A 23,063-nucleotide genomic window follows, 5' to 3' on the forward strand; every position below is an offset into this window, starting at 1 on the left:
CAATGGCATGGTTATGATGGCTTTTCTCACATGGCTGTATGGCCTTAAACTTCACAACCTTTCTGTCCATTTCAGCACACTGCCTTCTCCTCAGAACCACCTTCTCCTCAGAACCACCTTTTCCTCAGAACCACCTTTTCCTCAGAACCACCTTCTCCTCAGAACCACCTGCTCCTCAGAACCACCTGCTCCTCAGAACCTCCTGCTCCTCTCCTCTTCCTCAGCAGGATGGTTGTTTCTCTATTGATCCTCTTCCCTTCCTCCATTGACCTCTTTCTGGTCAGGGGGAGGGGCGATGGTGCTCTTCTGTCTCATCAGTATCTCTGAGGTGCTAATGGAGGACCGCATAGTGCTGCGTCGTCGTGACAACTCCCCTATGTCCTCGGCCAGAACGTTCTCCAGAACGGCGCTGAAGGACTCGCGGATTTTGCTGCACAGGTTGGGACAGCTGAACACGTAGAGGACGGGATTGAGCACGGCGTTGAGGAAGGAGAAGCTGGCGGCATAGGGCAAGGTGGTGGCCGTGGCGATGTGTATGCGTGATCCGCGGGACGCCACCGCTTCCAGGATGCTGAGGATGTGGTACGGTGCCCAGCAGGCCACGAAGCTCACCACCACGGCCACGACCAGGCGCACAAATCTGAAGGAGCACCGGTGGCCTCTCTGTTTCACTCTGTAGTGCACCATCACATAGCTGCTGATAATGCACACCAGGGGAAGTAAGAAAGATACGAGGAATTTAACCACAGCTAGGGCCTCGTGCCGGGCCCAGCACAACCCTGGAATATCAACTTCCCCCACAGGTAGAAATTTGGCATAATTATAGTAACACAAGACTTGGCCAGAGTTCCGTTTAATAGTATCACGGAAGAGATAGAAGGGGATGGTGCAGATGATAGACAGGGCCCAGATAAGGCCACACACTCTGCTAACCAGCTTGATATTCCTGTGGTTTTGGGCCCAGATTGGCTTCATCACCACCAGACAGCGGTCGAGGGAAATGGCCGCCAGCAGCAGACCACTAGCAAACATGTTGAGGAAGAAGATGGAGGAATGTAGTTGGCAGAAGGTGGTGCCCAGGATCCAGCTATCACCCTGGGCCATGAATAAGGTGAAGAAAGGCAGGGAGGCGGTGGCCAGGAAGTCGGACGCTGCCAGGTTGAGGATCCAGACGCTGATGACTGTGCGGCGCACACGCAGACCGATCACCCCCAGGATCAGCACGTTCTCCAGGATGCCCAGGGTGGAGATCAGGCCGTGGAGGGACACTATGGCTGGACCTTTTGTACTGTTGGAGGTGAAGTTGACCATATACTGAATCATAGGGCAATACACGTTGGAGGTGGACATTTTGGGGAAGGTTGCTGAAACTTTGCTGCTGATTTTCTGACACAGTCCGGTCTTGGAATGAATCTGAGCCTGCAAAGACGGGAGAGATCCCGAGAAACTATTAAGGACATATTCATACATTTACTTGAGGCCTGTTTTAATTAAACATGCACTGAGGGACCTATTTAATTTTTTATCACAAGGCCAATGTTATCCTAATCTATTTTCATAACAGGACTTGCATTCTTTTATTAAGTACAAATCTGAGAGACATTGGGTGTAAGCAAGGAACCGCTAAGGCACCATGGTACCAGCTAAGGGCTTGCTGTGATAATAACAACTTGTGTGATAAGTGTCACAAACTGTCATGATTTAGCCTACTGTATTTAATGCAGGAAGTCTTCCCTCTCAAAATAGGCTTTCTGCCAAACAAGTATAGCCTACACTTGAAGTAGAATGGTCTGAGATGATCATCAGAAGCTATAATTAAATACAAGTTTCTCATGATCTTCTCAGACCAACACGGAAAGGTAATATCATGCAGCCAAACATTTTATTACAACTTGTCATATTGATAGCACTGGTTGAATACGTTTTGTCTCAGAGGGGGACTATGGCGTGATGAGTCCGGTCTTAAATGAATAATAGCCTCTTATCAGCGGCCTATAGGCGTTAAAAGATTCCTGTGCTAAGGTAAGCCAAGGTCATAAAATAGACATGAATTATATCCTGAAAATTTAGGCTACGCAATGGAAACCCTTGCGATTAACATGATTGCTCTATAAATAAACTGGTTATTTGTTGACTGATTGATGACCTTTATTCGAATAGTGGTTTTTGAAATAATTTACAATCGCTGATAAATTGGATATGTTTCAAAGGAAGAACACCTCTGCTATAATGTGCCGCTCCTCCTCCAGACATCTCATCCAGGGTCATTTTCGACACATAGGCTACTCGAGGCACATTTTGCAGAATCCACGCAAATGCACATACAGTGCCCTCCAAAAGTATTGGAACAGTGAGGCCAATTCCTTTATTTTTGCTGTAGACTGAAAACATTTGGGCTTGACATCAAACGATGAATGTGAAACCAGAGATCAACGTTTCAGCTTTTATTTCCAGGTATTTACATCAGGATCTGATGCACAAATTAGAAAATATCACCTTTTTGTTCGAACCCACCCATTTGTCACGTGAGCAAAAGTATTGGAACATGTGACTGACAGGTGTGTTTTGTTGCCCAGGTGTGTCCTATTACATACATTATTCAATCAATAAATACCACTGAATGTCTACACTCAGGTTCAGATTGGGTAAGATAGGTTTTGTCTATGCAGACTGTATTCAGAGGTGAAAACAACATGAAAACCAGAGCGCTGTCTTTGGGTGAAAAACAAGCAATTGTGAGTCTTAGAGAAGATGGAAAATCAATCAGAGCCATTGCAGAAACATTGGCCATAGCCAGTACAACCATTTGGAATGTCCTGAAGAAGAAGAAAACTACTGGTGCATAAAGTAACAGACGTCGAACAGGTAGACCAAGGAAAACATCAGCAGTTGATGACAGAAACATTGTGAGAGCTGTAAAGAAAGACCCTAAAACAACTGTTAGTGAGATCAGCAACAACCTCCAGATGGCAGGAGTGAAGGTATCACTATCTACTGTTCGCAGAAGACTTCATGAACAAAAGTACAAGGGCTACACCAGAAGATGCAAACCACTCATTAGCAAGAAGAATAGGAAGGCCAGGCTGGAATTTGCCAAAAAGTACAGAGATGAACCTCAGAAATTCTGGGACAAAGTTTTATGGACTGATGAGACAAAGATTAACTTTTACCAAAGTGATGGAAAGGCTAAAGTTTGGAGAAAGAAAGGAACTGCTCATGATCCCAAACACACAAGCTCATCTGTGAAACACGGTGGAGGTAATGTCATGGCTTGGGCTTGCATGGCTTCTTCTGGGACGGGCTCATTAATCTTCATTGAGGATGTAACACATGATGGCAGCAGCAAAATGAACTCGGAAGTCTACAGAAACATTTTGTCTGCCAATTTAAGGAAAGATGCAACCAAACTGATTGGCAGAGCCTTCATCATGCAGCAAGATAACGACCCAAAACACACTGCCAAAACAACAAAGGAGTTCATCAGGGGCAAGAAATGGAAGGTATTAGACTGGCCAAGTCAATCTCCAGACTTAAACCCTATAGAGCATGCATTTTACCTGCTTAAGAGGAGACTGAAGGGGGGAACCCCACAAAACAAACAACAACTGAAAGAGGCACCAGTGAAAGCCTGGGAAAGCATCAAAAAGGAAGAATGCAAAAGTTTGGTGACGTCAATGGGTCACAGACTTGCTGCAGTTATTGAAAGCAAAGGATTTGCAACTAAATATTAAGTCTTATTCACTTAAATATGTTTTAAGTATATCTGTTCCAATACTTTTGATCACATGACAAATGGGTGGATTCAAACAAAATGTGATATTTTCTTAGTTGTGCATCAGATCCTGATGTAAATACCTGGAAATAAAAGCTGAAACGTTGATCTCTGGTCTCACGTTCATTATTTGATGTCAAGCCCAAATGTTTTCAGTCTACAGCAAAAATAAAGGAATTCGCCTCACTGTTCCAATACTTTTGGAGGGCACTGTAGGTGGCATGAAAAATATATAATAATCGAAGCGTGACTAATTTGAATGCTGCAATAGACAAAAAAGGCAGAAGAATTTGGCCAATGGGTTTATTTCTGTTTAAATGCAAGCCAGCCATTGCCTACAAATTATAAAGTTATAACATTTATGACGTTTCCGTGCGACAATCAATTCTAGTTAATGGATCCATGCTGTGTCATTAGTAACGGAACTACATTGATTCAAAGTCATAGCCTACACATTTTGTCTTTTTTTTTTTTTCATTAGTCATACACACCCAATGACCACTATAACCTGGTTTTAAACATTGGTTATATAAATAAATAGCATAAATTAGGCCTAGTTTAAATATAAAATGTAAGTTTTACAGTTTTACATTAGCCTATAAATTATCACAAATATAAATTAATAGTAATAAAAAATACCTGGGTCTTTTCAACTGTAATAAATGCCTGCAGTATTCGTGGGTTGTAGCCTATCGATTCACCTCTTGACAGTGGCGCAGGTCAAGATCAGAACTATCGCCACAGACAACACGGGCACTAACTTGCCAAAAGAGAAGCGTTCATGAACCTTTTGCATGAAATACTGATGAGGAAATGTCAAGGTTGTACAACCCATGTGTCCTACAGCTCAATTTACATGAAAGGAAGTTTCATAAACCACACTTCTAACCCCAAATAGTAGGGTGCTGGTTTAGCAAAGTGTGACATTACAGACTAAAAACAACTTAAGAAGCTAGAATTCTAAAATTCATCATAGGTCAAGGAGTTTTGTCAAGAAAGTGCGACGGGAAGTGGCTTATAATATCAATTAAACGTGTGAAAGGTGTGACTATTGATTGCAGCTGACTTATTATAAAATAAAAAAAATGTCATACATAACACGTTAGACCAACATTGCCTGACATCAAATGCATCTTAAACTTACTCCACAGGTTCCGTATTCAGAGGAGGCAAACCCCCGTATCATGTTGTCACATGCTCTTGTAGAACACTAGATTACGCTTCCATTTATGAACCCCCGTTACACTGGAGAGGTTCGGCTCAAATAATAAAATGTATGCATTAGCCTACATTTACACATGTAAAAGTATCGGCTAAGGAATACTGCATAGCCTACACAAAATATGCAGAAGTGTGATTTAAACAGAGATGTATCTGGAGGACCTATAGGCTACTGAGCCTACGCCTGCATTGAGTGTTTTATATATATATTTTTTTTGCATTCGTACATTTTTGAGCAGCGGTGTAACTCTTCTTCCAAACATCCACGTTTAGCCCCCTAGCGTGTAGCTTTAAAAAAAAAGGCAAGGATGTAATATCAATTCACTGAACCGCTATACGCTGTCACCTGCTGGAGAAAGAAGGATACGCCATCAACTTAATGCAACTGCAGTGGACACAAAAATGTAAATACATATTTGTACAAAATGCTGAACACATTGTGCTATATTTTGGGCAAATGAAGAGCTAAGAAAAGTTGCTTATGTCGGCCCATATTCGTGGGTGTGCCTCTGTGCTGTCACTTCCAGACCCATGTTTGCTCTCTTTAAGACTGCTGCTATCACTCATATCAGGCAGCCCCTGTTTGTGAAGCGTAGGCATTGTTGGCTGATTATCACGAGATGTAATGAAAAAAACAGGCTTAAAGACCAAACCAATTTATATTACATCACATAAGTTGCATAGGCCTAAGTAAAAAAAAAAACGAATACTGAAAACGTGTGTTTCTGTGAAGTTCAGATTGTTATCAGTTTCACACTGGGCTTGCCATTCTAAAAGGTGGTGATTCATGTTCTGAATTGAGTCCCTTAATTTGGGCAACCACTTAACTGACAGACAGTATCACCAATATGTGGATCTATCCCTGGACAATACATGGACCAGCCTTTAATTACCTAACCAATAAAGGAAAACATTAGTTGACAGACGAGTGTATTAACCAATGATATGGCTGATATAGGCCTTTGGGTTGGTTTTGTTGAGTGAGGGGTGGGGTTTTCGAGGTCATTCAGTCCCATTCTCATTCACTCCGTCGGCGTGCGTTTGTGGGGACGGGCAGTTGGAGTTAAGGAGTTGCCGGGCAATAGTGCACCACAAACGTTTGTTCGGGAGGGGGACTTCGCAGCAAATTACAACACAAAAAAGAATCCCCGGCGACGACTTTCTTCTAATACTTCACTGCAACGTCTGTATTAGCTTACTCTAGAATACCTGCACGGAATCAATGTGGTCTTAGCTGGCTAATAAGCGAGATAGGTTAGCCGGCTATTTGCTAACGACATCCTCCCTCACCGTCATAGCATCATAACGTTAGCTTGCTAGCTTACCAGCGTGAAATTTGCTCTTGAGGCAACATCAACTTGACAGCCCCGTGTTGCTCCTAAGCGCAGTGCCTTGCTTGAGCGAGAAATCAAGCTAGTGAGGCTAATTAAGTAGCCAGCCAACGTTTTGAAGTAGACTGCTGGGGGTCGGATCTTCGTTTCAACGTTAACCGTTGGTATCAACATCCAACTCCCACACCTTCACCATTGCCCCTCTCCCACCACCCGAAACACTGGAAATCCACAAGCGGCCGGAGAGCGGCGACGGGCCAGCGAAGCTGGGGGTGGTACCGGACGCACACGGAGTCTTGGAGGCTTCAGATAAGCATAGTCGTGGGGATCTACCGACGACTATGGACGGGCTGGCGGTGGAAGTTCGCGGCTCGAATGGGGCCTTTTACAAGGTAAACCTTTAGACAAGCAAATTTTAGTGCAAGGATAAATTGGTCGGCAAGTGTTGGACAAACTGGTGGAAGGACAAACAGTTTTGTTCTCTAGCTAGCAAGATAGCCAACTAAGCTAGGCCAGTCAGTTAGCTAGCTAACGACGTAAGCTAGGTAGCTAACCAGAATTTCTAGAGTCGCATCATTTTAGGAGGCCTGGCTAGACAAATGATAACGTCGTATGGATAGCGTAGCTTCTTGTTAGCACATCAGACATGGACAAAGCTCACACATGTTTATTCAAAACAGTTGATTAGTTGTGTGTAACAAGCTTGGTTATTGCGCTGTTTGATATCATCTTGGGCGAGTTAACTTGATAGTTTGTAACTGGATGACTGTCTCCGGACACTCCTTGGACTGGTTTGGATACTTGAATATTAGCCTGCGAGCTAGCTAGCAACACACATTGATTTTTGTTAAGTTTCCTATCTAGCTAGCTAAAGTTTGTACAAGGAGAAGGCAAGCAAAGGATAAGGATATTGCCGAGCACTTTCACGAAACAATTATGTACATAATGTGTCAGTACCTTTAAGACAGCCCTTAAACGTTATGCCAGGCTCTAGAAAAGTAGTTGCTGAAAAATGTGCCTAGCAGTTTTTCTCCAGAAATGGGTTCAGCCTTTTTTCCCTGTTGCGCTCTCTAGCTCGAATGCCATGTCTATCAAAACTGCCTGTTTACTTAAATGCCCATTCACATGGTATTGGAACCCATCTTTGTTGTACTCTATTGTTCCCCAGTAATGTGTTAGAAAAAATCTACTACACGACCCACTCTATCATGCTATTTGATAACTCATTTTCCCTTCCAGTCATAGTCCAGTTCCATGAGCTAGTTGCTGCGGATCCGATTTTGGTGGAACAGTCTACCTAGCATGTTGCCTCTTGTGTTTAAGTCAAATGCCCCTAATGACACATCAAATGGCTCAGCTACACCCAGCTTGGGGCTGAGGGCCCAAAGCAGGTGTGACAGGAACAGTTGCTGCTAATCTGAACACCAAACACTCAACACTGCCCCCTGTCCTTCTCCTCATCCTGTCCCGTTACCCCTCTCCTTCCTTCCCATCCCCTCAACTTTCCCTGCTTTTGAACGTTTTTGTATTTTACTGATTATTTGTTGTCTCGTCTCCTGTGTCATCTCTCTCCTTCTTTTTCTCTATCTCTCTCTCCTCGTTCTCTCTCCCTGTCCTCCATCTTGCTACTCGCTCCCCTCGTGGGGCAGAGCGCGGCGTCGAGACTCTCTGGCCTATATTTACTCCTCACGCTCTGCCTCACCTGTTTCTCAGTTTTACTAGGTGACAGTTGGACTCTCAGGCTGGCGTGAAGAGACATTTTCCACTTCACGCTGTTCATCTACCTCTTCATTTACGTTACCATGTACATCGCAAGATGTCAGCCTAACACAGGCTAACACTGCTCTCTCTTGATTTAAAGAGGATTTCTAGAAGTAGACAATTTAGGTCAGTTGGGTCAGGTTCTATTTAGGATGAACAGCGTGTGTGTGTGTGCTAAATTGGATATGTTGTACCAAGCGTTTTTGGCCATCTGTTTTTAAGAGTCCTAGAAAACAACAAGTGACACTCTTCGAGTGCTTTTGCATCTGGCAGTTTCTGCGTGCGGCCCCTCGGCGTCCACGTGACGCCCCTCGGCTTCCCCGGGGATGGTCCTTCAGTCCCAGGGCACTCCTGAACCCCGTCATGCCCACTCCAGAGCTCCTTGTCCAGCCACAGTGGAGAGGGACATGGGGCGAGGATCATCAAATCATCACGAGGCCACCGGAGACTTCCCGGTCACCCACCCCAACAGGTCCTATGACCACACAGTCACTCCAAATAGGGGGGGGCTTGCCTGACCTTTGATCCCAGAGTACTTCCTGAACGTGACACCTGCCCCCTCGTCCGGGGAGAGGTCGACTGTTTGATAACTGATATATTGCGCTCATCGTTTCTTAGCCCTAAATCGAGCATGGTACGTTTGTGCTTTTACCTCACTGGCTAAGAAATAGCTGGAAGGGCTGTGCCACAATGGAGACCTGTAGCTTGTCTTGTCAGAGTGGCAGTTGCTTTCCCCCCCCACCCACCCAGTCTGAATCTCTGGCCAGCTCCAGAACACCAGTAGAGCTGTTACAAGTCAGACTTTTGAGGGTGTCTGAAAGAGCTACGATCTGAGGGGCCTGGGGTTGGGACTCGTGTTCAAGGAGCTGTCCAGCTTTCACACTCATCACTCAAGCTCCTGAAACCTTAGCCAACTCTCTGGGGCGTGGACGCCCCCCTTCCAGCAGGTGAAATGTGAAATCCTTCTCCCCCTCGCCCCATGCCTGGCTCTCCCTCTTGAGAGACCCCCCCCTTGGTCCTATATAAGGTAGTGTCACCGAGGCAACCCCCCCTCCCCATGTAAAAGGCACCGGGCACGAGGACAGATTTGTGGAGGGCAGTGATGGACGAGCAACAGATATAGATCTATTTTTCCTCTCTCTCTTTTGCACTTGGCAGTTGATCATGGATAGTGTCATGTCCTCCCTATAGATGGGATGGGATCTGATGTCCCACCGGTAGTCACATGCTGCCTGCGGTATGAACCAAAGGGCGGTATGCAAGTTTGTAGAACGTGTACACGTGGGTTGCATCCTACTCGTGCACACACACACACACACACACTTCTCTCATACTCTTCATCGAATCACACCCAGATGCCGCACTACTAACTTACACTTTATTGAACACACTAGTGTGTGTGTGTGTGTTGTTGAAAGGATGTGCGAAGCTCACTTTCCTCCCCCTCGCAGCTCGCAGTCAGAGAGAGGTGTCAGGCTGACATGCTAGACGAGCCCTCCCCCTCAGAAAGCTCGTCTGGTGTCTGTGTGTGAGCCACGACTCCCAACTGGGTTCAGAACAGTCGCTTGGCTGGGCCGCCTGATGTTTCATGGGGGATTAAAAGGACCGGGCGTGAATCTTAATGTTTTTTTGTTTTCTTTTCTCTGTTTTTCAGGGCTTCATCAAGGACGTCCATGAAGATTCCCTCACAATAGTATTTGAAAACAAGTAGGTTGCCTTCCCTTTTCACAATCACTGTCCTCTACCCCAAAAACTACCCGAGTTGTTTATTTACCGGCCACTCCCCCACCCCTACTCTTTAGCACATGTGCTAGGACTTGCAGCTGTCCACCAAAAGAACCCTTCCCGGTCTCTACCACCCCTCTCTTCCCCTCTTCCTTTTCATATACTTTCTCTTCTCCTGTCCCCTACCAGCCCCCTCTTCTGTCCCCAGCCCCTCTCCTCTCCTCTGTCCCCAGCCCCCTCTCCTCTCCTCTGTCCCCAGCCCCCTCTCCTCTCCTCTGTCCCCAGCCCCCTCTCCTCTCCTCTGTCCCCAGCCCCCTCTTCTCTGTCCCCAGCCCCCTCTCCTCTGTCCCAAGCCCCCTCTCCTCTGTCCCCAGCCCCCTCTCCTCTCCTCTGTCCCCAGCCCCCTCTCCTCTCCTCTGTCCCCAGCCCCCTCTCCTCTCCTCTGTCCCAAGCCCCCTCTCCTCTGTCCCCAGCCCCCTCTCCTCTCCTCTGTCCCAAGCCCCCTCTCCTCTGTCCCCAGCCCCCTCTCCTCTCCTCTGTCCCAAGCCCCCTCTCCTCTGTCCCCAGCCCCCTCTCCTCTCCTCTGTCCCCAGCCCTCTCTTCTGTCCCCAGCCCCCTCTCCTCTCCTCTGTCCCCAGCCCTCTCTTCTGTCCCCAGCCCCCTCTCCTCTCCTCTGTCCCCAGCCCCCTCTCCTCTGTCCCCAGCCCCCTCTCCTCTGTCCCCAGCCCCCTCTCCTCTGTCCCCAGCCCCCTCTCCTCTCCTCTGTCCCCAGCCCCCTCTCCTCTCCTCTGTCCCCAGCCCCCTCTCCTCTCCTCTGTCCCCAGCCCCCTCTCCTCTCCTCTGTCCCAAGCCCCCTCTCCTCTCTTCTGTCCCCAGCCCCCTCTCCTCTCCTCTGTCCCCAGCCCCCTCTCCTCTCCTCTGTCCCAAGCCCCCTCTCCTCTCCTCTGTCCCCAGCCCCCTCTCCTCTCCTCTGTCCCCAGCCCCCTCTCCTCTCCTCTGTCCCAAGCCCCCTCTCCTCTCCTCTGTCCCCAGCCCCCTCTCCTCTCCTCTGTCCCCAGCCCCCTCTCCTCTCCTCTGTCCCCAGCCCCCTCTCCTCTGTCCCAAGCCCCCTCTCCTCTGTCCCAAGCCCCATCTCCTCTTATCGCCCCGCCTGTCGGATCAGGGGGTCTGTTCCTAAAAATAGTCCCCGGTGGTATGCAGGCATGAGGGGGTAGGACAGTGGCCCCTGCCACGCCTGGGTTGCACCCCCCCCCCCCCTCTTTCCCACAGAGGTAGTTATGGAGTCTCTGGTTGTGCAGTATCGTAGCAAACACGTTGTTGTATGATGAGGCCTGCTTTGCCCCAATGCTTGGTTATGGTAGTGTACATCCCCACAAGCAATACATTAGTAGGCCTATATAGAACGTTAAGTGGTGTGGTTGGTGTGTGAGCAGTGTCCACAGTTGTTGGGTGAATGTGGGTGGGGAGGAGATGTATCTGACAGCCTGTTGACTGGGAGCTGACTGACAGGTGTGTTGGATTGTGTTTCCTCTCTCTTTTACATCCCCCACCTCTCACTCTTACTCACTGTGTGTGTGTGTGCGTGTCTCTCTCTTTGTCTCTCTCACGCTCTCTCTGTGTCTCTCTCCGTGTCTCTCTCCCCTATAGCTGGCAGCCAGAGAGACAGCTGCCTTTCAGTGACGTTCGTCTACCTCCTCCAGCAGACTACCACAAGGACATCGGCGAGGGAGAGGAGGTGGAGGTAGGAAGGACCCCCCCACCATGTCGTCCACCCACCTGTCGGACACACACACACACACATTCATAAACAGACGCATACTTCCATTCATAGTTGGAGATTACCCACGAGCCCCTGTCCTGCCGGAGATTACCCAGCGTGTCGCGCACCTCCTAGACACCTCGCTTCCACCCGAGAGAGGGAGCGACAGATTACCAGCTGTCCCAATTTAGGCACATGATTAGAACGGATTCCCTTCCTTCACTAGAGCCCAGTATCGGGCCACCGCCTCTAGACCACAGTCTACGTCACAGCATCACCCTCCAGTCAGCCCCCCCCACAACCTGGTCCACTCTCCCAGGCTGCAGACCCCTGATGGGGGAGGAGCTGGTCCACTCTCCCAGGCTGCAGACCCCTGATGGGGGAGGAGCTGGTCCACTCTCCCTGGCTGCAGACCCCTGATGGGGGAGGAGCTGGTCCACTCTCCCAGGCTGCAGACCCCTGATGGGGGAGGAGCTGGTCCACTCTCCCAGGCTGCGTCTCTCCTTGGCTGGGAGACGTGGACGATGGCCAAGCAGCCTCGACAGGCCAGGGGTGGTGTTTTTCTTCTTTGTCCTCCAGTGTCTGGTTTTTACTTCCTGTCCTGTCTGTCCTCCTGCCTCTGGTTGCCCCCGGTATCCGTGTCCACACCCCTGACAGGATGCGTCTTTTTCTCTCAGCGTGGCAGCCCTATCCACCCCACTAAGCAGTCCCCCCTCTCCCCCTTCCCCCCCTCCTCCTCCAGGTGTACTCGCGGGCCAATGAGCAGGAGCCGTGTGGCTGGTGGCTGGCCCGGGTCCGAATGATGAAGGGAGAGGTGAGTCAGGGACTGGTGAGTCAGGGGCCGGGATCACGCCGGGGCCGGCATGGGGGCCACTCACTTAGAAGGGAGGGTGTGTGTGTGTGTGTGTGTATGTGTGTGTGATAATGGTGGGGGGGGGGGTTCACCACCAAGAGAAATGGTGAAGATGAGATGCGAAATCTCATTAGATTAGAAATGATAAGAGAGCCCCATATTAGCTAAGATTTTATTTTTGTTCTTACCAAAGGGTTTTTAAAGATTGAACACAGAAACACACACTCACTAGTCACAGAAACACACCCTCACACAGCCACACACACCCTCCCTGTCCCCTGTAGGATCAACCTGAGTCAGAGGTTGTAATGCATGTTAGGTAGCACATGGTGTGGGATGAGCAACACTGTAACATGAAACGGTGTGTGTGTGTGTGTGTGTGTGTGTGCCTGTGCCTGTGCCTGTGCGTGTGTGTGTGTGTGTGTGTGTGTGTCCATGTTAAAGACTGGGTCAGAGGGGTGGAAGGTGGTGATAGCAGCAGGTTCTCTGTTCTGCTGGAGCTGATTTTGGATCAGTGATAAGAGCCTGCTGGAATGTTGAGTGTTAACCGATGGCTTTCAATTCTGGAGCATGGTGTGTGTTCAAACCCTCCTACTTCTCTCTCGCTTTCTGAGGGGAAAGGAGAATTGCCTCATTTATCAAACGAATGAAACGTTTTTTAAATGAATTATTAAGCAAGGTGTCATTTAGTGATAAACTTTGGGGCCCTCCCCATGAATCTCCAGTGTGGCAGGTGGATGGATGCCCTGTGTGTGGAAGGGGTGCAGCATTTCAGTCTCCTCTAACTTGCCTGTTGTTCCCCTTGTTTGAACTACCAAAGCACTTGCTGTCTAGGAGAACATTTGTTTCAACATCTTTTCAAGTAGTGAATCCTAATAATAATATTAATACATCTTAAAACATGTATTCAAATATATTGAATACAAAATAGAACTGGGTGTTTAAACCCAGTAATGGACAGAGCAGGTGTCTTTTAGTGAGTCTTGTTCCTCCTCTCTGAGAGCGCCTGTCTCTGGTCCCCCCCCCCCCCCCAGTTCTACGTGATTGAGTACGCCGCGTGCGACGCCACATACAACGAGATCGTCACGTCGGAGCGCATCCGGCCCGTCAACCCCAACAGCCCCTCCTCCCGGACCTCCTTCCACAAAGTCCCCATCGCCATCCCCGAGGACCTCCAAGACATGTGAGTGCCCCCCTCCCTCCATCTCCTTACTCCCTCCCTCCTTCCCCTCGCCTCCTCGCTCCCTCCCTCCATCTCCTCGCTCCCTCCCTCCATCTCCTTGCTCCCTCCCTCCCTCCATCTCCCCCCTGCCTCCCTCCATCTCCTCGCTCCCTCCCTCCCTCCATCTCCCCCCTGCCTCCCTCCATCTCCTCGCTCCCTCCCTCCCTCCATCTCCCCCCTGCCTCCCTCCATCTCCTCGCTCCCTCCCTCCCTCCATCTCCCCCTGCCTCCCTCCATCTCCTCGCTCCCTCCCTCCCTCCATCTCCCCCCTGCCTCCCTCCATCTCCTTGCTCCCTCCCTCCATCTCCTTGCTCCCTCCCTCCATCTCCTTACTCCCTCCCTCCTTCCCCTCGCCTCCTCGCTCCCTCCCTCCATCTCCCCCCTGCCTCCCTCCATCTCCTTACTCCCTCCTTCTCCTCGCCTCCTCGCTCCCTCCCTCCCCCCCCTGCCTCCCTCCATCTCCTTACTCCCTCCCTCCATCTCCCCCCTGCCTCCCTCCATCTCCTCGCTCCCTCCTTCCATCTCCCCCCGCCTCCCTCCATCTCCTTACTCCCTCCCTCCTTCCCCTCGCCTCCTCGCTCCCTCCCTCCATCTCCCCCCTGCCTCCCTCCATCTCCTCGCTCCCTCCCTCCATCTCCTCGCTCCCTCCTTCCATCTCCCCCCTGCCTCCCTCCATCTCCTTACTCCCTCCCTCCTTCCCCTCGCCTCCTCGCTCCCTCCCTCCATCTCCCCCCTGCCTCCCTCCATCTCCTCGCTCCCTCCCTCCATCTCCTCGCTCCCTCCTTCCATCTCCCCCCTGCCTCCCTCCATCTCCTCGCTCCCTCCCTCCATCTCCCCGCTCTAGCGCCGTGCACTGCCGTGGAGCTGGGCCTAATGGAACCCTATTGGCCTGTGGGGTTTGTCCCAAGTGGCACCTTGTTAAAAGGGTTTTAAGAGCAGTGCAGAGTCAAAAGTAGTTAGAAAGCCCTCTTTCTGTCAAGCTTTATGCAATGTCAGCGTTCCTCAGCAGCCAAAGCCTGTGTTGTTGTGGTGAGGAAGCCCTCAAAACAACAAGCCCTGACCCCCCCCCCCCTCCCCCATCCTGGGAATTATGTGTGTCGCCAACAGCTGCGCCAACGACAACATCCACAAAGAGTTCAGGAAAGCCATCGGAGCCAACTGCATCTTCTACAGCGCCGACTCCCACGAGCTCATCGTGCTGGTCAGTATGCGGTCACCGGCACGGCCTCACCCCCCCCCGGTCAGGCTTTCGATGCTGCTTGTCTCACACCCCCCTCCCTCCTCCTCCTCCCCCCCCCCCCCCCCCCCGCCCCGTCTGCTCCATCCAGTCGACGAACGAGACCAGCGTCAAGCGGGCCGCCCTCCTGAGCGACATGCACTTCCGGAGCATCCGCACCAAGCTCATGCTCATGTCCCGCAACGAGGAGGCCACCAAGCATCTGGAGGTACACGCACATGCACACGCACACACATGCACACGTACACTGTTCAGCCCACACGTGTAGCCCTTCTCATGTCCACCCTCCTCAAGTGTGTTGCTGTCGTAGGTAGATCGCTAATACAATTACCCTGCTAGCTTCAATGACACACACACAGTCTTGGTCACCTTTCCGCTCCCTCTCTCCCCCAGACCAGTAAGCAGCTGGCGTCGGCCTATCAGGAGGAGGTGCGTGTGCGGGAGGACCTGATGGGGCTGGCCATCGGCTCACACGGCGCCAACATCCAGCAGGCACGCAAGGTGTCCGGCGTCACTGCCATCGAGCTGGAGGAGGAGAGCTGTACCTTCAGAATCTACGGAGAGGTGTGTGTAGGAATTTGGGTAGTGAGTGTGTGAGAGAAATACACCAACCATCAACCTCCTTATCAACATTTCGTTAATTCCTGACCTGACCAATGGGGGGGTGTGTCCTGTGCTGCAGACCCCAGAAGCAGTGAAGCAGGCCAGGGTCTACCTGGAGTTCAAAGAAGACTTCTTCCAGGTCCCCAGGAACCTCGTAGGTGAGTACAGCCTCTCACTTCCTGTCTGTCTGGGAAACACTAGTGTTCCTGCCTGCACAGAGACAGTTCGATGGGCCTCTCCCCGCTGCCTCAACACCCAAGTTGGAGGCAGGTAACACCACGGCAGCTTGGTCTTAAATCACCTGCAGCCCCTAACGTTTTCTGGATGTCTCCTCTCACTCACCGCCTCACTCGCCTCCTCTTTCCCCCCACCCCTTGATCTCTCTCTGCCTCTCCTGATCTCTCTCTCTCCCCTGAACTCTCTGCTTCTCCCCTGATCTCTCTCTCTCTCTCTCCAATGATCTCTCTCTCTACTTCTCCCCTGATCTCTCTTTCTCCACTGATCTGTCTCTCTGCTTCTCCCCTGATCTCTCTCTCTCCACTGATCTCTCTCTCTCCCTGTCTCCACTGATCTCTCTCCACTGATCTCTCTCTCTCCCTGTCTCCACTGATCTCTCTCTGCTTCTCCCCTAATCTCTCTCTCTCCCCTGATCTCTCTGCCTCTGCCCCGATCTCTCTCCCTCATACCCCCTGATCTCCCCCCTCTCCCTGATCCGTCTGTCCCTCAGGCAAGGTCATCGGCAAGAACGGCAAGGTCATCCAGGAGATCGTGGACAAGTCTGGCGTGGTGCGGGTGCGCATCGAAGGGGACAACGACAAAAAGCTTCCCCGGGAGGAGGTAGGCAGGCAGGGGGCAGGCAGAGACCACACTGCTGCTGGCAACAAAGAGGTGAATGGAGCGCTCGGCCGCTCAAACCCTCCCCTCCCTCCCCTCCTCCACCTCCTCACAAATCTTCCCCCTGCTACCGTCCTGCACCAGGGTGTACACATGTCCTGCGGTGTCCCATTCTGCTGCCTAGCTTTCAGCCGCCTTTTGTGTGTCGACGCCACGCTCCAGGGCCACGCTCCAGGGCCACTGGGACCTGCCTCTCTCTCTCCAGGGCAGGCGCCGGGTCGGCCGTGGCTCTGTACGGCTGTCTGGTTGTTTTCAGTGTGTTTTAGAGGCGGTCCTCTGTTCATGCCAGCGCTTGTCTATGGATGTGTGCTTTCCTGTGTACCATTTCCATGTCTGGTTTGTCATCTCTATCAACTGAAATAGTTTTGGGTTCCCCGTCCATTAAAATGGCCTTATCCTATGGTACCTTATGTGGATTGGTACCTTACTGAACAGTCCCTCTCTTCTTCCCCCTCCTCCTCAGGGCATGGTCCCCTTTGTGTTTGTGGGAACCAAGGAGAACATCAGCAATGCCCAGGCCCTCCTGGAGTACCACGTGGCCTACCTACAGGTGAGCCCACACTGGCCCTCACACACACACACACATACACACACACTCCACTCACACACACTGTCCATCACTGCCTCTCCACTTACACACTCACTCTCACTCGCACAATCTCTCCAACACTGGCTCACTGAGTCTCTATTGGTACCCACGTCTGGGTTAGTGGTCCACATCACCAAAGGTGGGTGTTAAAGGGGGCCTCTTGTCATTGCTGTGGCCTGGAGTTGAATGAAGGGTGGAACGGCTCTTGTTCAGAGAGAGGGCATGAACCACTCACTAACCCACGTGACTGAACCTTCCTCTATAGACTGTCCCGGTCACAATAGGGTAGTAGATGGAGTCATGTGGGGGCGTTCCCGTGGGTGGAGTGGCCAGACTGGTCACCTAGCTCCCTCCCTCTCTCGCCTCCCCCCCCCCTCCCCCCACTACATGTGGAAAAGTTGCTGAGAGCACCTCATTTTGCCCTTACCCCGTGTGCTTTTATAAATAGACCCCCCACCCCCCCCTCTCTCTCTGTTTCAGCAAGGGTCTAGGATTGGGAACTAGGGGAGGCTGTGGGTGAGGAGGGGGGCGGTGCAGGGCAGAAGTTTAGATTACAGGATATCTGGACTCTGGTCCTCCAGAAATAACATGCCCCCCACCCCAGTGGAGCCCCTCCCACCAGACTCAGCTGTTGTTGATGAGGGCAGCTGGCACATTCTGAAGTGACACCCTCCTCGAGCCCCCACCCCACACACGCACACACTACCATCCTCCTCACCTCGCTCAGCCCTCCCCCCCGCCCCCGCATGCTGGCAGGGAACTTTGGCCCGGCCCTTAGACCCCCCCCCCCCCCCCCCCCCCAAGGCTCTTGACTGAAAAAGAAAGCTGCCATTCCAGGATAATAATTTTGGCCCTTGAAAGGGGGATTTGTGTGTGTGTGTGTGTGTGCCACAAAGATTGCCACAAGGTTTGACTAATAAGGGCTTCTTAACACGTCACACAAAATGGCATGTCAACAACATACCTCTCTTTCTCTCCTTCCTCTCCGTCTCTCTCTTCTTCCTCTCCGGCAGGAAGTGGAGCAGCTCCGCCTGGAGCGCCTCCAGATAGACGAGCAGCTGCGTCAGATCGGCGTGGGCTACCGCACCGCGCCCGCTCGCACCGGGGGCCCGGGCGGCGACCGGGAGAAGGGCTACCTGACGGACGAGAGCAGCAACTCCCTCCACACCTCCCGCACCTACGGGGGCCGCGGCCGGGGCCGCAGGCCCTCCAACTCCCAATACTCTGGATACGGTGAGGAAAGAACTACAACTCCCATCCTGGGGTCTTTCTTCCGCGGCCTTTTCCCTGACCCTGCGTGCGTCTCTCTCCCGCTCCTCTCAGGCACCAACTCTGAGCTCTCCAACGCCTCAGAGTCTGAAGAGGTGTCGGAGCGCGACCAGCGCCCCCGCGGCGTGGGAGGGGACGACAGGGGCTCCCGCCGCGGTGGCAGGGGGCGGGGCACCAACACGGGGCGTGGCCGAGGGGGCCCCAGCTCTAGGCCTACCAACTCCATCAGCTCAGGTACAGAGCTCCCTGTAGCGCTCTCTCTCCCTGTAGCTCTCTCTCTCTCCCTGTAGCTCTCTCTCTCTCCCTGTAGCTCTCTCTCTCTCCCTGTAGCTCTCTCTCCCCCTGTAACGCTCTCTCTCCCTGTAGCGCTCTCTCTCTCCCTGTAGCGCTCTCTCTCTCCCTGTAACGCTCTCTCTCCCTGTAACGCTCTCTCTCCCTGTAACGCTCTCTCTCCCTGTACTGCTCTCTCTCCCTGTGGCTCTCCGACTCCCTGTGGCTCTCCGACTCCCTGTGGCTTTCCGACTCCCTGTGGCTCTCCGACTACCTGTGGCTCTCCGACTCCCTGTGGCTCTCCGACTCCCTGTGGCTCTTTGACTCCCTGTGGCTCTCCGACTCCCTGTGGCTCTTTGACTCCCTGTGGCTCTCCGACTCCCTGTGGCTCTTTGACTCCCTGTGGCTCTTTGACTCCCTGTGGCTCTTTGACTCCCTGTGGCTCTTTGACTCCCTGTGGCTCTTTGACTCCCTGTGGCTCTCCGACTCCCTGTGGCTCTCCGACTCGCTGTAGCACTCTGACTCTGGCACCTTCTTTGTTCAAATCTCGCAACACCGAATACAGGGGTCTAAATGGCATGTCTTGTGTCTCTCTCCCATCTCCCTCACCCTCTCTACCCCCTTCCCTCTCTTCCTGTCCCCCCCCCTTCTCCCCAGTCTTGAAAGATCCCGACAGTAACCCCTTCTCCTTGCTGGAGGGGGAGGGCGAGCTGGCCGGAGACACAGACACCAGCGATGGCGGGGTTCCCGGCGACCGCCGGAGACGCTCGCGCCGTCGCCGTAACGACCAGGAGCCCAGCGTGATGGACGCCGCCGCCATTGAGTCGGACGGCCAGGCCGGCCCCAACGAGAACGGACTTGGTAAGAAACGGGCTGTCTTGGGTAGTCTTTGGCTTGTAGATGTTTGTTTTTTTTGCCGCACTTCCATCTTTAAATGTCAGTAGTATTTAAGGTATTCCGGCCAAAAGTTGCGTCTGAGTGTTTAGATCCATCCACCTTTTGTCTCCCTCACCCCCTCATCCCTCTCTCTCTCTCTCTCTCTCTTCATCTCTCCACCAGACGAAGAGGGACGCCCGCAGCGCCGCAACAGGAGCCGCCGCCGCCGTAACCGCGGAAACCGCCCCGAGGGCGGCTCGGCCAGCCGCGACAGACAGCCAGCTGACAGCGGTGAGCGTCCCGTCTGCCCCATCCTGACTCCCCTCCCTCTGTCCTGTTGCACAAACACACACACACCCTCCTGCGCCCTACTCAGCCAGAGTCGTCTGTGCTGTCCAAGTGAACGTGTGCTATCCTGAGTGTCCAGAGTGATGGGGTGTGTGTTTTGCAGTGACCGTGGCAGATTACATCTCCAGGGCAGAGTCCCAGAGCAGACAGAACCTGCCCCAGAAGGACACACCCGCTGCCCCCGAGCCCAAGGTACACGCACACACACACACACCTGTACACGCACACACACACACTCCTTCACGCAGCACGTCTGATCGTCTCCTCACCCCCTCAGGAAAACGGCAGCAGCACCAAGAGAGAGGAGCGCACGCCCGCCAAGCGTTCCCCTAGCAACGGCATGGCCACGCCCAGCGAGACCCTGACTCTGGTCAACGGCGTCTCGTAGAGCGTCTGGACACGCCCCCTAACGACCCACCACCATGTCTAGAGCAAGACTTCATGGCAAACTCTGTCCCTGCTTGCATTAACTTAAAAACCTTTAAAACAGGATGAGTGAAAAATACCTGACAAAATACCTGAAATTCATACTTACGAGAGTGGGGGGGAAAGTACAAAAAAATGACAAGCATCTACTTAAAACACACGTTAACGGTGTATGTATCCTATCTATCAGTGCTTAGTGCTAATTAAAAAAAAAAAAACGTACAAAAAAAAGAAAAGACTAGCTTGCCAAAAAGGAGCTGGTGGACTTGATTTTAAAAGAAATACTGTCACAACGAGAAACAGGACAAGGCTTAATTACTTTTTCTTTTCCTGGAACGGTTCGTTCTATTCGATCTGTTTATTTTATTTCATTTTCTGTTTTCTTTTTTTGTTTGTTCACTGGTTTTTGAACTTGAGGTCATCGTCCAGGTTGAACAGACGAATCTCTGAACAGTGTTACAGCCTGTGGAGGAGAGAAAATGCAGCTGATGTAAGAATGAGAAAGCTAGCATTGTCGCGGTGAGGTGCCCAGGAGTCTTCGGGCCCTGTACCTCAGAGTTGAGACAGACAGGCAGACATACAGACACAGACAGACAGGAGGATAGGTGATCATTGATAGACATTGTGCCTTGAATTTGAAAAAAAGAAAAAAGAAAAAAAAAACTTCTGAGTTTTTTTTTTTTTGTTTTGTTGTTTTTCCGTTTGTTTCACGAGTGAGAAGGGAGAGATGGAGAGATGGGCGTTCAGTCTTTTCTTTTTATTCCTAAAGAGAGAACAGACCAGCAGAGGCTGAGGGAAGAGAGGACGAGTGGCGAGTAGTTTTAAGGGAGTGACTGGCCAGGAAATGACAAATCTGGTGCCAAACATGAAATTCAAGGCGCTTGTCCTCAGAGTGGATTGGACAGCGTTGGGGAGGTGTGTGTGTGTGTGTGTGTAGGTATTGTATGTATGTGTGCACAGTTGAGTAGTGAACCTGTAGTGAGAGGAGCAACAGAATCGTGGCTTAGCCCAGAAGTCACAAGGCCTGATTGGCTACCCCCCCCCCCCACCACCTGTCCCTCTACAGTGATGTCACTCACAGAGCCTTACAGACACAACTGACAGATTGTGAACGTGAATCTGACATATGGATTGTGGGATATGAATGACAGATTCACAGAGATCTGCCTGGTGGCTGTTTCTCCAGAACCTCCAGGTTGCGGGGGGTAAGGGTCTCCAGCTTCTAACCTCACTAGCCAGCACCCGGGTGAACCACTGGGGGAGCCGGGGGGTAAGGGTCTCCAGCTTCTAACCTCACTAGCCAGCACCCGGGTGAACCACTGGGGGAGCCGGGGGGTAAGGGTCTCCAGCTTCTAACCTCACTAGCCAGCACCCGGGTGAACCACTGGGGGAGCCGGGGGGGGGGGGGGGGGGGTCGGAACCTGAGCACACTGTGGCCGGGGGAGGGGGACGTCTTAGAGGAGACCAGACTGTGGGCACAGGACAGGACAGGAGACACACACACACACACGAGCAGATGTACACACTGGAGACATGAGTACACTGGGCAGACACTTGTGGACAGGGCGGGTAGCGCTCACTGGAGACATGAGTACACTGGGCAGACACTTGTGGACAGGGCGGGTAGCGCTCACTGGAGACATGAGTACACTGGGCAGACACTTGTGGACAGGGCGGGTAGCGCTCACTGGAGACATGAGTACACTGGGCAGACACTTGTGGACAGGGCGGGTAGCGCTCACTGGCCTACAGCATGGTTGCCCCCCGGGGGTCACTGTGTGGTCGACCGGCGGGTTCATGGAGTAGTGACGGGGAAGGGGAGGGGGACCACGCGCAAGTGGGGTGGGGACGGACAGGGAGCAGGAGAGACTGTTACTGTTGTGTAGGTTACCGCTCTCAACTCTTTTGTTTTTTTTGTTGTTGTTCTTTCCACACCATAGAAAAATACGAAATAAAAAAAAATGGAAGTCAAATCAACCGTGTTGGAAATGAACTTTTTGATCTTCGATTTTGCTTTCCGTCATGTGAGTTTGCAGTCTTTTTTTGTGTTGTTTCTTTTTCTAACATGCATGGTTATTTCGCTGTTTTAACCCTGCATGGAAGAGATCAACCTGTCATCTGACACTTTGGATTGTTTGTCTCCCACACCACAACTGCTGCTAACTTAGACCATGAATGTCCTAGGCCCCCCCTTAAAGAGAGCCTGTGTTGTATCTGACGTTCAACACCCACCAAACAGACCACCCATCGTACCCCACTCTATCGGGGAGGAAACGGCCAGGCTGATATCTAGCCCACAGAAAACCCAAGTAAATGACTCTTTCAGAACCCAGACTCGAGGAGTCAGATTTAGAATCACTCATGAATTGTGCTGCTGCCCCTGTTGTGCTCAAATGTGTTTTTTGTTTAGTTTTTTTGTGTGTTTGTGTCTGGAAGAGCGAGAGGTGGTGAGAGTTGGTACCTGTGTTCAGTTGTGCATGCTTGCATGGGAAGGAGAGAGTGCTGGAACACAGTCTCGTGGTTGTGAGTACTTGTCTTACCTGTATACAACACGTGTGTGTGTGACGGCACTGTATGCCCCTTAATGTATCTATCACTTCTGTTGTATGATGTGTGTGTGTGCGCGTGTGTCTAAGAAGGTCTGTTGAAGCACTCCTCACTACTGTCAGGTATATGTCTGGTCTTGTGTACTGATGATGGCAATAAAGGACTTTTCATTGTTTGATACATATTTCTCATCTCATGTCTCTTTGGTTGAACTTGTAGTTTGACATATAACCCGTCTGGGTCAAAGAGCAAATTCAGGCTGTACCTGTACCGGTGCTGAGTCAAAAACTATTGGCAAACATTGTCATATATATTGCATTTTAACTTATTACGACAACTGACCCCATGTAATGAAATTAA

The 23,063-nt window shown here is 51.5% G+C and overlaps 2 protein-coding genes across 6 annotated transcripts; one reads left to right on the forward strand and one right to left on the reverse strand.

Moving 5' to 3' along the window:
- Positions 1 to 154: 154 nt before the first annotated feature.
- On the reverse strand, positions 155 to 5,007 carry LOC124487117 (prostaglandin D2 receptor 2). Of its 2 annotated transcripts, none has more exons than XM_047049181.1 (2): positions 4,917 to 5,007; positions 155 to 1,419 (listed from the first exon to the last, which is right to left on the reverse strand). In XM_047049181.1, exons 1-2 carry the CDS (start codon positions 4,956 to 4,958, stop codon positions 241 to 243), a joined length of 1,221 nt encoding a protein of 406 aa, XP_046905137.1. In that variant the 5' UTR covers positions 4,959 to 5,007; the 3' UTR covers positions 155 to 240. The 2 variants fall into 2 exon arrangements, with proteins under 2 accessions (XP_046905137.1, XP_046905138.1); XM_047049182.1 differs by lacking the exon at positions 4,917 to 5,007 and adding an exon at positions 4,412 to 4,558.
- A 1,001-nt stretch (positions 5,008 to 6,008) lies between these two features.
- fxr2 (fragile X mental retardation, autosomal homolog 2) lies at positions 6,009 to 22,887 on the forward strand. Of its 4 annotated transcripts, none has more exons than XM_047048955.1 (17): positions 6,009 to 6,716; positions 9,740 to 9,792; positions 11,458 to 11,551; positions 12,312 to 12,398; positions 13,457 to 13,605; positions 14,752 to 14,845; positions 14,973 to 15,089; positions 15,275 to 15,445; positions 15,564 to 15,642; positions 16,212 to 16,372; positions 16,842 to 16,928; positions 17,981 to 18,200; positions 18,291 to 18,470; positions 19,164 to 19,367; positions 19,566 to 19,673; positions 19,834 to 19,922; positions 20,008 to 22,887. In XM_047048955.1, the coding sequence occupies exons 1-17, from the start codon at positions 6,666 to 6,668 to the stop codon at positions 20,116 to 20,118; spliced, it is 2,055 nt and encodes a 684-aa protein (XP_046904911.1). In that variant the 5' UTR covers positions 6,009 to 6,665; the 3' UTR covers positions 20,119 to 22,887. The 4 variants fall into 4 exon arrangements, with proteins under 4 accessions (XP_046904911.1, XP_046904913.1, XP_046904912.1 ...); XM_047048957.1 differs by having other exon boundaries at positions 16,212 to 16,321; XM_047048956.1 differs by having other exon boundaries at positions 12,312 to 12,383.
- The last annotated feature ends 176 nt before the right edge of the window (positions 22,888 to 23,063 follow it).

The sequence above is a fragment of the Hypomesus transpacificus genome, chromosome 25, assembly GCF_021917145.1.
Source record: "Hypomesus transpacificus isolate Combined female chromosome 25, fHypTra1, whole genome shotgun sequence".
Taxonomy (NCBI): Eukaryota; Metazoa; Chordata; class Actinopteri; order Osmeriformes; family Osmeridae; genus Hypomesus; species Hypomesus transpacificus.

Bases quoted from the DNA above. Each gene is read 5' to 3' on its own strand.
- LOC124487117 (XM_047049181.1), bottom strand. From the start codon at position 4,958: ATGATACGGGGGTTTGCCTCCTCTGAATACGGAACCTGTGGA. The intron at 1,420-4,916 runs GTAAGTTTAAGA...CCGTCTTTGCAG, and splicing joins CTGAATACGGAACCTGTGGA to GCTCAGATTCATTCCAAGAC.
- fxr2 (XM_047048955.1), top strand. From the start codon at position 6,666: ATGGACGGGCTGGCGGTGGAAGTTCGCGGCTCGAATGGGGCCTTTTAC. The intron at 13,606-14,751 runs GTGAGTGCCCCC...TGTCGCCAACAG, and splicing joins CCCGAGGACCTCCAAGACAT to CTGCGCCAACGACAACATCC. The intron at 14,846-14,972 runs GTCAGTATGCGG...TGCTCCATCCAG, and splicing joins CCCACGAGCTCATCGTGCTG to TCGACGAACGAGACCAGCGT.